This window comes from Oncorhynchus gorbuscha, linkage group LG09 (genome assembly GCF_021184085.1).
Source record: "Oncorhynchus gorbuscha isolate QuinsamMale2020 ecotype Even-year linkage group LG09, OgorEven_v1.0, whole genome shotgun sequence".
NCBI classification, from domain to species: domain Eukaryota; kingdom Metazoa; phylum Chordata; class Actinopteri; order Salmoniformes; family Salmonidae; genus Oncorhynchus; species Oncorhynchus gorbuscha.
The window spans coordinates 66,803,843-66,825,395 of NC_060181.1; the positions used below are offsets into that span (position 1 = coordinate 66,803,843).

The 21,553-nt window shown below is 44.5% G+C and overlaps 1 protein-coding gene and 1 long non-coding RNA gene across 2 annotated transcripts in view; one reads left to right on the forward strand and one right to left on the reverse strand.

Moving 5' to 3' along the window:
• LOC124043971 (inactive phospholipase C-like protein 1) overlaps positions 1-2,900 on the reverse strand; it is a 160,862-nt gene extending 157,962 nt beyond the window's left edge. Inside the window, exon 1 of the mRNA XM_046363165.1 lies at positions 1,785-2,900. Within this exon, the coding sequence (XP_046219121.1) occupies positions 1,785-1,961 (177 nt within the window). The 5' untranslated portion in view covers positions 1,962-2,900. The remainder of the gene's footprint in view (positions 1-1,784) is intronic.
• LOC124043972 overlaps positions 1,601-21,553 on the forward strand; it is a 32,045-nt gene continuing 12,092 nt past the window's right edge. Inside the window, exons 1-2 of the long non-coding RNA XR_006840414.1 lie at positions 1,601-1,993; positions 2,079-2,207. This is a non-coding gene — a long non-coding RNA (uncharacterized LOC124043972). The remainder of the gene's footprint in view (positions 1,994-2,078; positions 2,208-21,553) is intronic.

The following is a 21,553-nucleotide window of genomic DNA, read 5'->3' on the forward strand; positions in this document are numbered from 1 at the left end:
ATGATGACGGCACGTGATTCCAAGCACCACCCTCCTATTGAAGCTTCCAGTCTGTTATTCAAACTCAAACAGCATGACAGAGTGATCTCCAGCCTTGTCCTTGTCAACACTCACACCTGTGTTAACGAGAGAATCACTGACATGATGTCAGCTGGTCCTTTTGTGGCAGGGCTAAAATGCAGTGGAAATGTTTTGGGGGGATTCAGTTCATTTGCATGGCAAAGAGGAACTTTGCAATGCATCTGATCACTCTTCATAACATTCTGGAGTATATGCAAATTGCCATCATACATACTGAGGCAACAGACTTTGTGTTAATAAGTGTCATTCTCAAAACTTTTGGCCACAACTGTAGTGTAAAGAAACATTTGAAGCAAATTGTTATTTGTGGTCGTAAACATTATTTTGAGTTAATTCTATGTGCAATTTATTTTACAAGGAGAGGGTCATGTGAAAATATTTGAAATGTCGGGGAGGGGGGGTGCATGTTTTGGGGGTGACACCTTGAGTAACCTAGTTTCCCTAAACAACCAAGTCCAGTTCATTAGCCAGGTTCCTATCAGAATTCCCCATCCTTCCTTCCTTCCTTCCCTCCCTCCCTCCCTCCCTCCCTCTGTTCCCTTCCCTCCCCGCCTGTCACTGACATCCCTCTCATCCTCTCCTCTCTCCATCTGTCCATCACTCGTGACACTTCCTGTCAATAGGACAGAGAGAGGTCTCTGTTGGCACAATCAACACATCAGTGCCTCTCAGCTGGGAGGTACACACACACAGACAAACTGGAGTATGGAGCCTCCCTATAAGGAAGACACACTAACATAACATACATTTAGAAATGTAGCAAGGTTACTCCACTATAATTCCAGTGTGCGTAATGGCATGGATTAGGCACAGGCTTGCCATGTGAATACGAATGTGTGATGCGCTGTGTGGACCTGAACTGAGATTACCAGGCGCATGGCATGGAATGCGCGGTGTTGTTCAGAGTAGGTGTTGTTCAGAGTAGGTGTTGTTCAGAGTAGGTGCTGGCGGCGTTACAGATTGAATGAACAATGTGTAGCCTATATTCTTTGGTGCATAGTAGGAAATATTTAGTGCATAAACACAGTTAAAATCACAACGATACCATATGGTAGTAGTAGTTATTTTGAGTGCGTACTGAGTGAGTAAATTATGCTGTGCATGACTGAAGTGAGTGACACCTGCTGTTGCCTACATTGTATATCCAAAGAGACCAATAGACCTTGGCTACGTAATTTCAGTTTCACAACACTATTATAGCCCATCGCACCCTGCACGTTTCTCTCCTTGAAAAATAGATCACTTTCTTATAAGTCCTCAACAACAATTGTCATCCAGTGTGAGGTACTACGTCTGAGAACCAAATTGAGACCACCTCTGAAGACATGGCATTTGTCTCATGCTTGTTCGCACGCTAATGTAATCACAACCCTCTGTAGCTTATCCTACTCCTATTAAATATTGACAGTCCTTTATCTGGCGGCTCCATGTCGAGTGTCTGTTGCAGAGATATTAGAAGTAGATGAATAGACATTATGAATATTGCAATGGGAGACTCCAGTGCGTCTATTAGGCCTAGCCTACGGGTTTTCAATATACAGCCTGGGTATTTGGTTTCCTTTGGGTGAACTATGGTAAACTACTGGCTAAGGGAAAGGCAGGCGCTTGTGTTTGATAGGTCTGTTAACCGAAATCGATCAGATAGATGTACCAGTGTCATTACATGTAGCCTCAACAATCACCTCAATGAACTAATCTCTTACCTTGATGATGCTGCTCCTGCGGGGGGCCGCCCTCACTGCCTCCAGGACGATGGTATCGTTGTCCTGGCCGGGGAGGATGACTCCGCTCCGCCTCCCCGTCCTGGACGCTCTCGGCGGGATGATCTCAGGAGCTCCATCATCGCACAGACCGTCCCCATAATGCTCTTGCTCCGACATCTTCTCAACAGAAGCCCAAGTTCAAGTTTCAGGTTAGGAAATCACAAAATGTTACGTATTGCCTCGGAGTAAGTCTGCGTTGGTCGTTGTTTTTTTATGGGTGCCATTTATTTACAGAAGTGCCCGGGTATTGAGGGGTCTGCTGCGCCTTTCCAAAAACATTAAATCACGGAACCGGACTCCAGCTCATCTGGCCTCGGGCGATTCTGTTAGTCCGTTATAGAGCGTCCCCGGTCCGGCAGTCGGGTAGGTGAATTACTTAAATGTCCTTAATTATGCCGAAAGTCCATCACATCCAGTCTCATGTTCGCTCTCCAGTGTCCACAAAGTCGACCTGACTTGTATATCCTACTATCTGGTATAGAATCAAAGGATTGGGTGGGGAACACCCACTATAGACAATCGGAAATGTGCCCTGTTGGGAAATCAGAACACCACTGACACGCGCAGACTTAAATGTACATTTGTTTTGATAACGGGTTTACCCAAAATACTATGCATTCCTGAGGGACGTGTTTTTCGCGCAACAAGTCCGATCAGTTTCACAGATTGGCAGCATCAGCCCTACCTCTCCATGAAAGAAAGCGCTGTCCTGGATGCTTCCAACAAAGCTTTTTCCACACACAATGATAGGTGAACACTGGGAAGAGGAAACTTCGCAATAAAAATCGTTAAAAACAACTAACCGATTTAGGTGTAGGTTACCCAAAGTAGCTTACTCGGTCTGCCTTACCATCACCGACACAGTTACCAAAGTGCAAGGCAGTAAACTTTACGCTGTGATATTTGGTGTTCTGTTAGGGAGAACAATACTTATTTATATTACATAGTTCCGTACATTGACTGAGATCTCAAAGTACCCCAAAACTGCTAATCGCTTATTGTCAGTCTGCAACACCCGATGTTGACGAGAATGAGGAACACAACTGACAGTTACAACGCCTCTACTCCTCCCCACCTCTCTGCCCCTGCCCTCCCTCCTATCCTAGAAATCATGATTGACGCGTCCTGCGACCAATACACACAGGTATTTGGCACTCCTAGCGAAAAAGGGCACGCAGTTAACGTACCCAAACTCGTGGATGGGTGGAGTCAGAATTCGCGGGCTCTGGAATGCCTCACGTGTTGGAAACGTTCCAGATGTTCTTGTGGCGAGGAGAGGGTTTGGAACAGCAGAACACAGGAACAGCAAGGAGGGTCTCACTCGAGCAGGATTCCTCAACTGGCGGCCTGCAGGCTGAATTTGGCCCAAGAGTGATTCTATTTATTTATTGTTGGACACAAATGACTGTAAAAACAGCCGCAAATCAGCTCCAAGTGATTTTCGTTTTGGAAATCTTTTCAAAGTATTCCCACATATAATATAGATATAGGCATATACAAATTTAACCCATAAGTGACTAAGCCCTGTCTAAGCGGGGGTCTACTAAGCTACACTACATGACCAAAAGTATGTGGACGCCTGCTCGTTGAACATCACACTCCAAAATCAGGGACATTAATATGGAGTTAGTCTCCCCTTTGCTGCTATAACAGCCTCCACTCTTCTGGGAAGACTTTCCACTAGATGTTGGAACATTGCTGCGGGGACTTGCTTCCATTCAGCCATAAAAGCATTAGTGAGGTCGGGCAATGATTTTGGGCGATTAGGCCTGGCTCGCAGTCGGTGTTCCAATTAATTTTAAAGGTGTTTGATGGAGTTGAGGTCAGGGCTCTGTGTAGGCCAGTCAAGTTCTTCCACAACGATCTCAACAAACCATTTCTGAAAGGACCTCGCTTTGTGCACGGGGCATTGTCATGATGAAACAGAAAGGGGCTTACCCAAACTGTTGCCACAAAGTTGGAAGCACAGAATTGTCTAGAATGTCATTGTATGCTGCAGAGTTAAGATTTCCCTTCACTGGAACTAAGGCCTGAACCATAGCCTGAACCATGAAAAACAGCCCCAGACCATTATTCCTCCTCCCCCAAACCTTACAGTCGGCACTATGCATTGGGGCATCCGTTCTGCTGGCATCCTCCAAACCCAGATTCGTCTGTCGGACTGCCAGATGGTGAAGCATGACTCATCACTCCAGAGAACGCTTTTCCACTGCTCCAGAGTCCAATGGTGGCAAACTTAACACCACTCCAGCAGACGCTTGGCATTGCACATGGTGATCTTAGGCTTGTGTGGGGCTGCTCGGCCATGGAAACCCGACGAACGGTTATTGTGCTGATGTTGCTTCCAGGGGTAGTTTGGAACTCGGTAGTGAATGTTACAACCGAGGACAGACGCTTTAGCAATTGGCGGTCCCGTTCTGTGTGGCCTACCACTTTGTGTCTGAGCGAGCTGTTGTTGCTCCTAGACATTTGGTTTTATACAGTATCAGTTAAAAGTTTGGACACACCTACTCATTCATAGGTTTTTCTTTATTTGTTCTATTTTCTACATTGTAGAATAATAGTGAAGACATCAAAACTATGAAATAACATATATGGAATCATGTAGTAACCAAAAAAGTGTTAAACAAATCTAAATATATTTGATATTTTAGATTCTTCAAATAGCCACCCTTTGCCTTGATGACAGCTTTGCACACTCTTGGCATTCTGTCTTCCCTGTAACGCACAGCGTTGAGATTGCCTGCAATGACAACAAGCTCAGTCCGATGATGCTGTGACACACTGCCCCAGACCATGACGGACCCTCCACCTCCAAATCGATCCCGCTCCAGAGTACAGGCATCTGTGTAATGCTAATTCCTTCGACGATAAATGCGAATCCGACCATCACCCCTGGTGAGACAAAACCGCGACTTGTCAGTGAAGAGCACTTTTTGCCAGTCCTGTCTGGTCCAGCGACGGTGGATTTGTGCTCATAGGCAACGTTGTTGCCGGTGATGTCTGGGGAAGACCTGCCTTACGACTAGCCTACAAGCCCTCAGTCCAGCCTCTCTCGGCCTACTGCAGACAGTCTGAGCACTGATGGAGGAATTGTGCATTCCTGGTGTAACTCAGGCAGTTGTTGTTGCCATCCTGTACCTGTCCCGCAGGTGTGATGTTTGGATGTACCGATCCTGTGCATGTGTTGTTACACGCGGTCTGCCACTGTGAGGATGATCAGCTGTCCGTCCTGTCTCCCTGTAGCACTGTCTTAGGCGTCTCACAGTACGGACATTGCAATATATTGCCCTGGCCACATTTTCAGTCCTCATGCCTCCTTGCAGCATGCCTAAGGCACGTTCACACAGATGAGCAGGGACCCTGGGCATCTTTCTTTTGCTGTTTGTCAGAGTCAGTAAAATGGCCTCTTTAGTGTCCTAAGTTTTCATAACTGTGACCTTAATTGCCTAGTCTGTAAGCTGTTAGTGTCTTAACGACCGTTCCACAGGTGCATGTTCATGAATTGTTTATGGTTCATTGAACAAGCATGGGAAACAGTGTTAAAAACCCTTTACAATGAAGATCTGTGAAGTTATTTTGGATTTTTCCTAATTATATTTGAAAGACAGGGTCCTGAAAAAGGGACGATTCTTTTTTTGCTGAGTTTATATGTATCTATTTTTACGTGTATTTAACCCCTTATTTTTGGCACTAAACCGTCTCCATATATACTTCCATACATTTTTTCAACTGGTACTGGGGACCTTCAGATGATTCTTGTGAGGTCTGTGGGCATCCTAGAGCAAACAGACATTTTTGTAAGTCTCACCTTTGCACCAAGGGGTCATATTAGTTGGCAGATTGGCTGTACCAACTTCAGACTAGTCCCGAGACGCTAGTGGGGATCGTGGAGCAAAATGGAGAACACAATCGTGTTTGTGAGAGTCTCATGGTTCCATAGAGGGGTCATAATAGTTCGGCCACTACAGACAATTTTGTATGAAGACTGATTTTCGGGCTGTCTCAGTCTGACAAACATCGCTCTAGCTCTGTCAACTTTCACTGCAGATGCGGAAGGTTTGAGATGCATCCAATGCAAAAAAAAACAGATATCTCAATCTTAAACTGACAGATGTTGGTGGGGATTTTTTTATTATGCTAATTAGATTTCCTCAGTGGCACAGACACCGACCTTAAGGGGTGACCTAATGTTTCCAATTGTTATGTTTTAGTCAATTGTTATTTATGTTTGTGCTTCTTGCTGTCAATTTGCAGTCTACAAATTAGGCTACTTGTAATTATGTTCCGGCCCGCTGACCATCCATCTGCTCAAGAAAAAAAATCATCCCGCGGCTGAATCTAATTGACGATCCCTGCACTAAATGGACACATCAAACTTTCTAGCATCCTGGCAATCTTGGAACAGATGACCTCAAGGTGCAGCAGCAGAATAAAGTGACAGTTTGGCGCAGGGAAACCAGTTTAGTTCCCTTTGGTATGAAGTTCATGGCCAGGACCAGTGCATTTAGATGTTTAGCTTGTTAGAAGTATTGTTGTGATAGCGAATGACAATCATCCCCTGAAAATTGGCAGGCTGTGTAGACCTATTGTTGAAATGATGCCAGTTATTAATGATAACAGCAAGTGTGCAAAAGCAATCCAAGAGCATTTTAAAGTTTGATTGGCAATCTCTAATTTAGTGGAGCCTTATCACTGTAATTAAAAAGATGTATCCTATATCCTTCCTCTAAGCCTCTCAAACTCAACTCTGTACCTCAAAGCCAGTTCCACTGTGTTTCTTTCATTGTTGCCCTCTAATCTGGAACCGATTTAGACCTGGGACACCAGGTGGGTGCAATTCATTATCAGGTAGAACAGAAAACCAGCAGCCTCTGGACCTTGTAGAGTAAAGGTTAAATAACCCTGCTCTTAACTATGCAATTAGTAATGTAATTAAAACATTGTTAATTGTGTTTCATGTCATTTTTCTCCAAAATAATTAAGAGGGTTTGCTTATCGTCCACCAGCCAGCCGCTCACTTATGGCCAAGGGGGATAGTATGTTCCTATCTGACACAATGCTCAATTATGGGCCTCTTGCTTCCCTCTACAGTTTATACAATGCACTGCAAAAACAAATCCAATGAATTCATTGTATAGGCCTATAGGCTACAGTCATTTAGGATATGTCTATTCTTTGTATTTTAAATGGAGAGCAATAATTGAACTGACAACAGCTGAATCTGTGAAATTGTTTCATCCCATATGTTGCTGTTGCATGAGGCTTGGTGCTCACGGAATCAGTAGGACATTAAACAAAAACTCAAACAGACAACAGAAGCATTCGCTACATTGTTCTCAATCCCAATATGCTGGTTAATTTTGCTATTGTGCACATAGCAACATAGGGAAAGGTGCCAATTCTACGGCGCACTGAAGATTATGTTTCAGAACCGAGGACAGTGACCGTATCCAACATGGGAGAAAGCGCATTTGTTATAAAATAATATTAGATGTATTAGTGTTGCACCATTATTTGTACCTAATATAATCATAAATAAATTGAGACTGCTCGACTAAAAACATCCCGGTCGACCAACAGCCTATCGACCAAACAATCGACCAGTCGATTAAATAGGAGAGCTGGAGTAGTCTTTGTGTCTCGGAACATTTGGTTGTCAATTTACAGAAGGCCCGCATCCTGGAGTCGCCTCTTTACTGTTGATGTTGAGACTGGTGTTTTGAGGGTACTATTTAATGAAGCTGCCAGTTGAGTACTTGTGAGGCGTCTGTTCCTCAAACTAGACACTCTAATGTACTTGTCCTCTTGCTCAGTGGTGCACTGGGGCTCCCACTCCTCTTTCTATTCTGGTTAGGGCCAGTTTGTGCTGTTATTTTCTAGACTGATGAGTTTCAGAAGAAAGTTCTTTGTTTCTGGCCATTTTGAGCCTGTAATCGAACCCACAAATGCTGATGCTCCAGAAACCTAACGAGTCTAAAGGCCAGTTTTATTGCTTCTTTAACCAGGACAACAGTTTCCAGCTGTGCTAACATAATTGCAAAAGGGTTTTCTAATGACCAATTAGCCTTTTAAATTTTTTAACATGGATTAGCTAACACAACGTGCCATTGGAACACAGGAGTGATGGTTGCTGATAATGGGCCTCTCTACGCCTACTTAGATATTCCATACAAATCTGCCATTTCCAGCTAATAGTCATTTACAACATTAACCATGTCTACAAAAAAATTGCTTTTCTTTCAAAAACAAGGACATTTTCTAAGTGACCCCAAACCTTTGAATGGTAGTGTAAATGTCTGGAACATTTACATTTTGGAGAGTCTTATAAAATGGGTTAAAGTCATGTATAGTAACTCTAGGTTACTAGCAACATAGGGAAAGGTGCCAATTCTACGGCGCACTGAAGATTATGTTTCAGAACCGAGACAGTGACCATCATACTTGATTCCAACCTCTCTTTTAAAAAGCATGTGCAAAAGGTAATTCAAATAACTAAATTCAATCTAGCTAATTTCCGATTTATACGAAATTGTTTGACTACAGAGGTAGAAAAACTGTACTTCAAATCTATGATACTCCCCCACTTAACATACTGCTTGACTAGTTGGGCCCAAGCTTGCTGTACAACATTAAAACCTATTCAGTCTGTCTACAAACAGGCTCTCAAAGTGCTTGATAGGAAGCCCAATAGCCATCATCATTGTCACATCCTTAGAAAACATGAGCTCCTGAGTTGGGAAAATCTTGTGCAATACACAGACGCATGTCTTGTATTCAAGATCCTTAATGGCCTGGCTCCCCCTCCACTCAATATTGTTGTTAAACAGAAAACCCAGACATATGGCAGCAGATCCACAAGGTCTGGCATGAGAGGTGACTGTATAGTTCCCCTAAGGAAAAGCACCTTTAGTAAATCTGCATTCTCTGTGAGAGCTTCCCATGTCTGGAATACACTGCCATCAGACACACATAACTGCACCACATATCACACTTTCACAAAATGCTTGAAGACATGGCTAAAGGTCAATCAGATTTGTGAACATGGTCCCTAGCTGTGTGTTGCCGCTTTAATATATATATATATATGCCATTTAGCAGACGCTTTTATCCAAAGCGACTTACAGTCATGTGTGCATACATTCTACGTATGGGTGGTCCCGGGGATCGAACCCACTAGCCTGGCGTTACAAGCGCCATGCTCTACCAACTGAGCTACAGAAGGACCACATGCTGTCTGTTGTCTGTAGCTTGTGAGGTGTGGAAACACTTTGTTGCTTTTATGAATTTTGTCTTGCTGCTTTTTGTTCTATGTTGCTCTGTCTGTATGCTACGTCTTGCTTGTCCTATGTTGCTCTGTCTGTATGCTATGTCTTGCTTGTCCTATGTTGCTATGTTGCTATGTCTATGGTGCTATTGTCTATATTGTAATTGTTTTTAATAACCTGCCCAGGGACTGGGGTTGAAAATTAGCCGGCTGGCTAAAACCGGCACTTTTACTGAAACGTTGATTAATGTGCACTGTCCCTGTAAAAATAAAATAAACTAAACTAAACTAGGTGTAAAATATTAAATAGTGGCTACTTCTCAGAAAGTTTTAAACTGTCAAGAGGAGTAAAACAAGGTTGTCCACTATTGACATATCAATTTATTATGGCCATCGAAATGTTAGCTATTAAAATCAGATGCAACAATTATATCATGGGGTTAGAAATCCAGGGCTTAAAAACAAAGGTGCATTGTACACTGACTTTTCATGTTTTCTTTTAAATCCACAGCCTCTAACCTCTCTGGATTACAACCAAATTATGATAAGTGTACTATATTAAGTATTGGATCACTAAAAATTATAACTTTTACATTACTGTGAAGTTTACCAATAAAATGGTCTGATGGTGATGTGGACATACTCAGTATACTGTACATATCCAGAAAAAAATGAATGATCTCAAACCAATACATTTGAATAGAAAGTTCTCAAAAATAGATACGATCTTGCTACCATGGAAAGGAAAATACCTCTATTTGTGGAAAAATCACCCTGATTAACTCTTTAGTCATATCCCAGTTTACCTATTTACATATGCTCTTGCCTACACCTAGCAACCTGTTTTTTAAATTATATGAGAAAAAAAATATTCCATTTTATTTGGAACGGCAAGCTAGACAAAATGAAACGGGCCTATTTATATAATTAATATAAATTCGGAGGGCAGAAATTCTTAAATATGAAGGCATTAGACATTTCACTAAAGGCTTCACTCATATAAAAGTTATACTTAAATCCGAACTGGTTCTCTATCAAATTAGTAATAATGTCTCACCCAATGTTCAAGAAAGCCCTTTTGCCCTTTATTCAGATTACAACCTCTCACTTTCAGTTATTTGAAAAGGAAATCATCTCCCAAATATCGCTACTTTTAAACAAGCTATAGAAAGTTGGTTGCAATTTCAATTTAATCCACCAGAAAAAAAGAGAACAAATAATACAGCAAATATTTTGGTTAAACTCAAAAATACTACTAGATAAAACAAACAAAACAAACTTCTGATAATTTTTGAAAAAAAAGGTAGAATCTTTCTAAATGATATCATAAATATGACTGGTGGAGTTATGTCACACATGCAGCTAACAGAAACATATGGAAATGTCTGCTCTACCCAAAATTACAACCAACTAATTGCAGCATTACCGCAAAAATGGAAGAGGAAGGTGGAATCAGGAAAGAGTAGGAAACTGCATTAACAACCATAATTGGTTAAAGAAAATTGTGATTAATAAAAAAGTATACCAGTTTCATTTAAGGACCAAAAAATGGACAGCTGTGCCATATAGATTGAAAAATAGTTGGGAAGAGATTTTCAACCTACCGATTCCATGGAACGTGGATTATAAACTGATACGCATAACGACGTCTGATTCAAAATGTACAATTTTTCAATTTAACTTATTATACAAAATTCTTGCACCCAATAGAATGTTATATATGTGGGAGATACAACCTTCCCAGCTCTCCAGATTTTCTACACTGTGGAATAATAGTGAAGACATCAAAACTATGAAATAACACATATTGAATCATGTAGTAACACAAAAAGTGTTAAACAAATCCAAATATACTTCATATTTGAGATTCTTCAAAGTAACCACCCTTTGCCTTGATGACAGCTTTGCAGATACTTGGTATTATCTCAACCAGCTTCATGAGGTAGTCACCTGGAATGCATTTCAAATAACAGGTGTGCCTTGTTAAAAGTTTATTACTTCATCATTACTTTAAGACATGAAGGTCAGTCAATCCGGTAAAACTTCAAGCACTTATAAAGTTTCTTCAAGTGCAGTCGCAAAAACCATCAAGCGCTATGATGAAACTGTCTCTCATGAGGACCGCCACAGGAAAGGATGACGCAGGGTTACCTATAGAGGATAAGTTCCTTAGAGTTACCAGCCTCAGATTGCATCCCAAATAAATACTTCAGAGTTCAAGTAACAGACACATCTCAAAATCAACTCTTCAGAGCAGACTTCTTGAATCAGGCCTTCATGATTGAATTGCTGCAAAGAGACCACTACTAAAGGACACCAATAATAAGAAGAGACTTGCTTGGTCCAAGAAACACGAGCAATGGACATTAAACCAGTGGAAATCTATCCTTTAGTCTGATGAGTCCAAAGTTGAGATTTTTGGTTCCAACCACCATGTCTTTGTGAGACGCAGAGTAGGTGAATGGATGATCTCCGCATGTGTGGTTCCCTCCATGAAGCATGGAGGAGGGGTGATGGTATAGGGGTGCTTTGCTGGTGACATTGTCTGTGATTTATTTAGAATTCAAGACACACTTAACCAGCATGGCTACCACAGCATTCTGCAGCGATACACCATCCCATTTGGTTTGCACTTAGTGGGACTCTCATTTGTTTTTCAACAAGACATTGACCCAACACAACTCCAGGCTGTGTAAGGGCTATTTGACCAAGAAGGAGAGAGATGGAGTGCTGCATCAGATGACCTGGCCTCCACAATCACCTGACCTCAAAACAATTGAGATGGTTTGGGATGAGTTGGACCGCAGAGTGAAGGAAAAGCAGCCAACAAGTGCTCAGCATATGTGGGAACTCCTTCAAGACTGTTAGAAAAGCATTCCAGGTGAAGCTGGTTGAGAGAATGCCAAGAGTGTGCAAAGCAGTCATCAATGCAAAGGGTGGCTACTTTGAAGAATCTCAAATTTAACATGTATTTTGATTTGTTTAACACTTCTTTGGTTACTACATGATCCTATATGTTTTATTTCACAGTTTTGATGTCTTGACTATTATTCTACAATGTAGAAAAGAGTCACAAAAAAAACTTGAATGAGTAGGTGTGTGCAAACTTGTGACTGGTACAATATATATATTTTTTTTTTTTTTTTTTACATTTCACCTCTATTTATCCCGGTAGGCCAGTTGAGAACAAATTATCATTTACAACTGCGACCTGGCCAAGATAAAGCAAAACAGTGCAACACAAACAACAACAAACGTACAGTCAATAACACACTAGAAAAAGTCTATATACAGTGTGTGCAAATGGCGTGAGGAGGTAAGGCAATAAATAGGCCATAGTAGCCAAATAATAACAATTTAGCAAATTAACACTGGAGTGATAGATGTGCAGATGATGGTGATGTGCAAGTAGATATACTGGTGTGCAAAAGAGAAAAAAAGTAAATGAAAACAATATGGAGATGAGGTAAGTAGATTGGATGGGCTATTCACAGATGGGCTGTGTACAGTTGCAGCGATCTGTAAGCTGCTCAGATAGCTGATGTTTAAAGTTAGTGAGGGAGATATAAGTCTCCAACTTCAGCAATTTGTGCAATTCGTTCCAGTCATTTTAAAACAATGTGTGTTCGTTTAAAAGCTCACATTCTTTATTGAAGGTGTTTGCAACAACCCTGCACTCGGGGAGCAGTGCGCCAGGTGAGATGTGGCACGTAGATGCACTATGAAACGTAAATAGGCCGTGCGGGTAATTAGGGTGCAAGTCCTACAGTACCCCTCACAGCTTGCTAATGATATCCACGTCTCATAGATGGACTGTTACCGTCACAAAAATGATGTGTATGTTTCACTGAGGCAGAAGTCTGTGTGTTGTTGTGATTCTGGATGGTCAAATTGCTTGCAGCAATGACAAGAAGTGTCACGCCCTGAGCCTTTTTTATTCTCTATTTGGTTAGGTCAGGGTGTGACTTGGATGGGCAAATCTATGTGTTCTATTTCTTTGTTGGCCGGGTATGGTTCCCAATCAGAGGCAGCTGTCTATCGTTGTCTCTGATTGGGGATCTTACTTAGGCAGCCCTTTTTCCTACCTTCAGTTGTGGGATCTTGCTTTTGTACTTGCTTTTTTTCTTGCTTTTACTGTGTAGTCTGCAGAACGTTATGTTAGTTTATCTTTTGTTGTTTTTTGGTGTTCATCTAAATAAAATAAAGATGTATGCTTACCACGCTGCACATTGGTCTCATTCTAACGACGGACGTAACAGAAGATCCCACCACAAACGGACCAAGCGGCGTGGTCAGGAGGAGAGGACACAACGGAATCCCGAGAGGCAGCCCCAAAAAAAATAATTGGGGGGAGCAGGTGACGTGGGCGTCGGTGCTGAGGGGTGAGTCCGAGACCGAGGAGGAATTCTTGGACCGTTTGAGCGAGGAGTGGTTGGCAGTGGAGAGGGACGAAAGAGTTTGGAGGGGTTGGAGACTGGAGCAAGACAGTCACTTTGAGGAGCGTGTGACCCTTCAGGCACCATGCTTTGCGTTTACACATACTGTGTCTCCGGTACGCATCCACAGCCTGGTGGGCTTTGTGCCAGCTCTCCACATTTGCCGTGCAAGAGTGGGAATTCAGCCAGGACCGACTGTGCCGGCTCAGCCTCCTGGTCTCCGGTGTGTCTCTTCGGTCCCGGATATCCTGCGCCGGCTCTGCGCGCTGTCTCCAGTGCACCTTCACAGCCCAGTACGTCCTTTGCCAGCACCACGCAGTTGCCGGGCTAGGGTGAGTATCCAGCCAGGACGGGTTGTGCCAGCTCTGCGCTCCAGACCTCCGGTGCGTCTCCACGGCCCAGTATATCCTGTGCCAGCTCTACGCACCAGGCCTCCAGTGCTTCTCTCCAGCCCTGTGCATCCTGTGCCAGCTCTACATACCCGACCTCCTGTGATGATCCATGGCACGAAGCCTCCAGTGATGATCCATGGCACGAAGCCTCCAGTGATGATCCATGGCTCGAAGCCTGCAGTGATGATCCATGGCACGAAGCCTGCAGCGACGATCCGCGTTCCGGAGTCTCCAGCGACTGTCTGGAGTCTGGAGTCCCCAGTCTGGAGCCTCTAAATACAGAAAGATGTACACTTACCACCCTGCACCTTGGTCTCATTCAAATGACGGACGTAACAAGAAGCTGGCATGTGGGGAATCGTAGGTGGCTCGTTTCAGCTAGTTTTATCATGTTCCTGATACCATGTCTTGTTTTAGCTATGCTAATATGGCTCAAATTCGCTAGCTAGCCAACAACTGTGAAGATGTATTTGATAGACAACAAGTGCGTATATGTATTGATCAACATGTATTTATGTTTTCAATAAATATTGGAGAAAAAATATAGTTTTCATGTTGTCAACAATCTAAGCCAACCTGTCTGTTTTACATCATAGCTGGGCATGTGTTGGTTTTGTTGGTAAACAACCAACCCTTCTATAAACACGACAGGTGAACGAGATCATTCTTGGAAATAGACGTTCTTGTCATTTATTTGGTTTTGGATTCGAGTCCATCCATACATTGGAGGAAAAGGAAGTTCCAGTTTCCATAGATTTAATCATCTCTCTTTGCAGATCAAACGAATATAGGCCTGAAAAGGTATTGCACATAAAAATCACTTAAACGAATGTATATTCCTATATAATATGTTATCTTGATCCAGTTTATTTTACACTGTCTAGAATAACAGATATTACAGGTCCAAAAGGCACCAATGACACCATGAAGGTAGAGAGAGAGAGATTTAGTTGCTTTAGAGGACACCAAGAGAGAAGGCCTAGAGTGGCCTTCATGTTATGTGGGGGTGCATTCTGTGCTCAGTGCTCTCTCTCGCTTTCTCTGTGTGTGTGTGTGTTTGTTTGGGTACCAGAAGTCCTCACAAGATTAGTAAACCAACTACAATTCAGGGAAGTGAGGACAATTTGCCGGTTCTCATTTGTAAAAAAGGCTATTTTAGGGTTATGAGTTAGGGGTTTAGGTTAGGTTAAGTGTTAGGGTTAAGGTTAGGGAAAATAGGATTTTGAATGGGAATCAATTGTTGGTCCCCAAAAAGTCCTCACAAGTATAGTAAGACATAGTTGTGTATGTGCACAGATTGGGCCTGTGAATTGGTCTACTGACTCCCTCCTTGAAAAATAGTTGTTTGTGCACCTGCACACACACACACTAATATAAACACTGATCCTCTCACTTAAACAGAGACATGCAAACTCTACTACAGAGGCATAAACATATGTAGTTCACTACTTTTGACCAGGGCCCAGTTCTAATCAGATAATTCTGCTTTAGCCACATTTTAGGAGGATTAATTTCACATTGCCTTGTTTGCCATCAGTCATTTTGCAGGACTGAGGATGTTCAACTTAGAGTTTTGGTAAAGATAACCAACAAAAATCCTCACTTCTGGGTGGTCAGTCCTGGTGTTTTCCATCACTATCACTGCTCTGACACATTCCTGAGTTCAATATCCATGTGCCAATTCTAATGGCCTTGTACAAACATGTTAAACAAACAAATATTATAGTACAGTATATTTATAAACGTTGAACAAGACGTAAACACAACTTTTGAGATTGCGGATGCTTTTTTGGCCATTTCTAGTATTACAACGCAAAGCCATAAGCTATAGTAACCACATGAAAGGAAAAACAAATATTATTGTAGTTTGAGGATCTTTGATAGCTCCTCAGTGGCGCTTTGACAATGTGAGTAATCTGAGCTCGTGGTCTCACAATGACTCCCTTGCTGAAATAAATGTTCAATTAAAAAAAATACAGAATTCAAATGAAATTATGGACTGAAGACTGAGATGCCAAACCTATTGATAGACGGAGCCTCCAGTTCAGATTATCCAGGTTATTAATCACAAAGTCTCTACTTGGAATCCAAAAGAGCCGATGCATCTTTCAATGTCAGGAGGACAGTGCACTCTTAGAAAAAAAGGGTTTGAAAATGGTTCTTCCATTGTCCCCATAGGAGAACCCTTTTTGGTTCCTCTGTGGAAAGGGTTCTACATGGAACCAAAAGGGGTTCTTCAAAAGGTTCTTAAATGGGGATAGCCGAAGAATGTCATGCAGGTGAAAGAGGACCCAAAAGCGACTTGGCGAAAACAGAGTCTTTAATCCAGTAAAGTAAATACAAACAAAAAACACAACTTTCACTCGAAATGACGAGGACAAACTGGAGACTCGATCTTGAACAGCAGGTGAACAGCAGGTTGCCTCGGGAAGGCACTAGAACCAGACAGACTCAGACACCTGCTCACCACGCAGCATCTGAGGAAAACACGACACGACAGGGCGATACACAAACACAGCACGGTGAATTCTAGACAAGGAACCGACAGGACAGGAACGGAACACAAAGGAAGAAATAGGGACTCTAATCAGGGGAAAGGATCGGGAACAGGTGTGGGAAGACTAAATGATTGATTAGGGGAATAGGAACAGCTGGGAGCAGGAACGGAACGATAGAGAGAAGAGAGAGCGAGAGAGTGAGAGAGGGAGGGGGAGAGAGAGGGATAGAAAGAGGGAAAGAACCTAATAAGACCAGCAGAGGGAAACGAATAGAATGGGAAGCACAGGGACAAGACAAGATAATAAATGACAAAACATGACAGTACCCCCACTCACCGAGCGCCTCCTGGCGCACTCGAGGAGGAATCCTGGCGGCAACGGAGGAAATCATCAATGAGTGAACGGTCCAGCACGTCCCAAGACGGAACCCAACTCCTCTCCTCAGGACCGTAACCCTCCCAATCCACTAAGTATTGGTGACCCCGTCCCCGAGAACGCATGTCCATGATCTTATGTACCTTGTAAATAGGTGCGCTCTCGACAAGGACGGGAGGGGGAGGGAAGACAAACGGGGGTGCGAAGAAAGGGCTTAACACAGGAGACATGGAAGACAGGATGGACGCGACGAAGATGTCGCGGAAGAAGCTGTCGCACAGCGACAGGATTGACGACCTGGGAGACACGGAACGGACCAATGAACCGCGGAGTCAACTTACGAGAAGCTGTCGTAAGAGGAAGGTTGCGAGTGGAAAGCCACACTCTCTGGCCGCAACAATACCTTGGACTCTTAATCCTGCGTTTATTGGCGGCTCTCACAGTCTGTGCCCTGTAACGGCAAAGTGCAGACCTCACCCTCCTCCAGGTGCGCTCACAACGTTGGACAAACGCTTGAGCGGAGGGAACGCTGGACTCGGCAAGCTGGGATGAGAACAGAGGAGGCTGGTAACCCAGACTACTCTGAAACGGAGATAACCCGGTAGCAGACGAAGGAAGCGAATTGTGAGCGTATTCTGCCCAGGGGAGCTGTTCTGCCCAAGACGCAGGGTTTCTGAAAGAAAGGCTGCGTAGTATGCGACCAATCGTCTGATTGGCCCTCTCTGCTTGACCGTTAGACTGGGGATGAAACCCGGAAGAGAGACTGACGGACGCACCAATCAAACGACAGAACTCCCTCCAAAACTGTGACGTGAATTGCGGGCCTCTGTCTGAAACGGCGTCTAACGGGAGGCCATGAATTCTGAATACATTCTCGATAATGATTTGTGCCGTCTCCTTAGCGGAAGGAAGTTTAGCGAGGGGAATGAAATGTGCCGCCTTAGAGAACCTATCGACAACCGTAAGAATCACAGTCTTCCCCGCAGACAAAGGCAGACCGGTAATGAAGTCTAGGGCGATGTGAGACCATGGTCGAGAAGGAATGGGGAGCGGTCTGAGACGACCGGCAGGAGGAGAGTTACCCGACTTAGTCTGCGCGCAGTCCGAACAAGCAGCCACGAAACGGCGCGTGTCACGCTCCTGAGTCGGCCACCAAAAGCGCTGGCGAATAGACGCAAGAGTGCCTCGAACACCGGGATGACCAGCTAACTTGGCAGAGTGAGCCCACTGAAGAACAGCCAGACGAGTGGAAACAGGAACGAAAAGGAGGTTACTAGGACAAGCGCGGCGACGCAGTGTGCGTGAGTGCTTGCTTAACCTGTCTTTCAATTCCCAGACTGTTAACCCGACAACACGCCCATAAGGAAGAATCCCCTCGGGATCAGTAGAAGCCACAGAAGAACTAAACAGACGGGATAAGGCATCAGGCTTGGTGTTCTTGCTACCCGGACGGTAAGAAATCACAAACTCGAAACGAGCGAAAAACAACGCCCAACGAGCTTGACGGGCATTAAGTCGTTTGGCAGAACGGATGTACTCAAGGTTCTTATGGTCTGTCCAAACGACAAAAGGAACGGTCGCCCCCTCCAACCACTGTCGCCATTCGCCTAGGGCTAAGCGGATGGCGAGCAGTTCACGGTTACCCACATCATAGTTGCGCTCAGATGGCGACAGGCGATGAGAAAAATAAGCGCAAGGATGAACCTTATCGTCAGACTGGAAGCGCTGGGATAGAATGGCTCCCACGCCTACCTCTGAAGGCCAACCTCGACAATGAATTGTCTAGTGACGTCAGGAGTAACGAGGATAGGAGCGGACGTAAACGTTCTTTTAGAAGATCAAAAGCTCCCTGGGCGGAACCGGACCACTTAAAACACGTCTTGACAGAAGTAAGAGCTGTGAGAGGGGCAGCAACTTGACCGAAATTACGAATGAAACGCCGATAGAAATTAGCGAAACCTAAAAAGCGCTGCAACTCGACACGTGACCTTGGAACGGGCCAATCACTGACAGCTTGACCTTAGCGGAATCCATCTGAATGCCTTCAGCGGAAATAACGGAACCGAGAAAAGTAACGGAGGAGACATGAAAAGAGCACTTCTCAGCCTTTACGTAGAGACAATTCTCAGAATGAAAGGTTTAATGGTAAAAGGCGCTGTAGAACACGTCGAACGTGCTGAACATGAATCTCGAGTGACGGAGAAAAAATCAGGATATCGTCAAGATAGACAAAAACAAAGATGTTCAGCATGTCTCTCAGAACATCATTAACTAATGCCTGAAAAACAGCTGGCGCATTGGCGAGACCAAACGGCAGAACCCGGTACTCAAAATGCCCTAACGGAGTGTTAAACGCCGAGTCCACTCGTCCCCCTCTCTGATGCGCACGAGATGGTAAGCGTTACGAAGGTCCAACTTAGTAAAGCACCTGGCTCCCTGCAGAATCTCGAAGGCTGATGACATAAGGGGAAGCGGATAACGATTCTTAACCGTTATGTCATTCAGCCCTCGATAATCCACGCAGGGGCGCAGAGTACCGTCCTTCTTCTTAACAAAAAGAACCCCGCCCCGGCCGGAGAGGAAGAAGGCACTATGGTACCGGCGTCAAGAGACACAGACAAATAATCCTCGAGAGCCTTACGTTCGGGAGCCGACAGAGAGTATAGTCTACCCCGAGGAGGAGTGGTCCCCGGAAGGAGATCAATACTACAATCATACGACCGGTGAGGAGGAAGGGAGTTGGCTCGGGACCGACTGAAGACCGTGCGCAGATCATGATATTCCTCCGGCACTCCTGTCAAATCGCCAGGTTCCTCCTGAGAAGTAGGGACAGAAGAAACGGGAGGGATGGCAGACATTAAACACTTCACATGACAAGAAACGTTCCAGGATAGGATAGAATTACTAGACCAATTAATAGAAGGATTATGACATACTAGCCAGGGATGACCCAAAACAACAGGTGTAAACGGTGAACGAAAAATCAAAAAAGAAATAGTCTCACTGTGGTTACCAGATACTGTGAGGGTTAAAGGCAGTGTCTCAAATCTGATACTGGGAAGATGACTACCATCTAAGGCGAACATGGGCGTAGGCTTCTCTAACTCTCTGAAAGGAATGTCATGTTTCCGAACCCATGCTTCGTCCATGAAACAACCCTCAGCCCCAGAGTCTATCAAGGCACTACATGTAGCACCCGAACCGGTCCAGCGTAGATGGACCGACAAAGTAGTACAGGATCTTGATGGAGAGACTTGAGTAGTTGCGCTCACCTGTAGCCCTCCGCTTACAGATGAGCTCTGGCTTTTACTGGACATGAATTAACAAAATGTCCAGCAACTCCGCAATAGAGGCACAGGCGGTTGGTGATCCTCCGTTCCTCTCCTTAGTCGAGATGCGAATCCCTCCCAGCTGCATGGGCTCAGACTCTGAGCCAGAGGAGGGAGATGGTTGCGATGCGGAGCAGGGAAACACCGTTGATGCGAGCTCTCTTCCACGAGCCCGGTGACGAAGATCTACCCGTCGTTCTATGCGGATGGCGAGAGCAATCAAAGAGTCCACATCTGAAGGAACCTCCCGGGAGAGAATCTCATCCTTAACCACTGCGTGGAGTCCCTCCAGAAAACGAGCGAGCAGCGCCGGCTCGTTCCACTCACTAGAGGCAGCAAGAGTGCGAAACTCAATAGAATAATCCGTTATGGACCGTTCACCTTGGCATAAGGAAGCCAGGGCCCTAGAAGCCTCCCTACCAAAAACTGAACGGTCAAAAACCCGAATCATCTCCTCTTTAAAGTTCTGGAACTTGTTAGAGCAATCAGCCCTTGCCTCCCAGATAGCTGTGCCCCATTCTCGAGCCCGGCCAGTAAGGAGTGAAATGACGTAAGCAACCCGAGCTCTCTCTCTAGAGTATGTGTTGGGTTGGAGAGAGAACACAATCTCACACTGCGTGAGAAAGGAGCGGCACTCAGTGGGCTGCCCGGAGTAGCAAGGTGGGTTATTAACCCTAGGTTCTGGAGGCTCGGCAGGCCAGGAAGTAACAGGTGGCACGAGACGTAGACTCTGGAACTGTCCAGAGAGGTCGGAAACCTGAGCGGCCAGGTTCTCCACGGCATGGCGAGCAGCAGACAATTCCTGCTCGTGTCTGTTGAGAGGCAGGGATAGGCAGGGGATTCTCTCTTCTGTTGTTTCCTTATTAGGATGCATGGCTCCTTGGATCTCGACGGCAGTGTAACGAGCGTCTGAAGTCGCTGGGTCCATTCCTTGGTCGGTTCCTTCTGTCATGCAGGTGAAAGAGGACCCAAAAGCGACTTGGCGAAAACAGAGTCTTTAATCCAGTAAAGTAAATACAAACAAAAACACAACTTTCACTCGAAATGACGAGGACAAACTGGAGACTCGATCTTGAACAGCAGGTGAACAGCAGGTTGCCTCGGGAAGGCACTAGAACCAGACAGACTCAGACACCTGCTCACCACGCAGCATCTGAGGAAAACACGACACGACAGGGCGATACACAAACACAGCACGGTGAATTCTAGACAAGGAACCGACAGGACAGGAACGGAACACAAAGGAAGAAATAGGGACTCTAATCAGGGGAAAGGATCGGGAACAGGTGTGGGAAGACTAAATGATTGATTAGGGAATAGGAACAGCTGGGAGCAGGAACGGAACGATAGAGAGAAGAGAGAGCGCGAGAGAGTGAGAGAGGGGAGGGGGAGGGGGAGAGAGGGGATAGAAA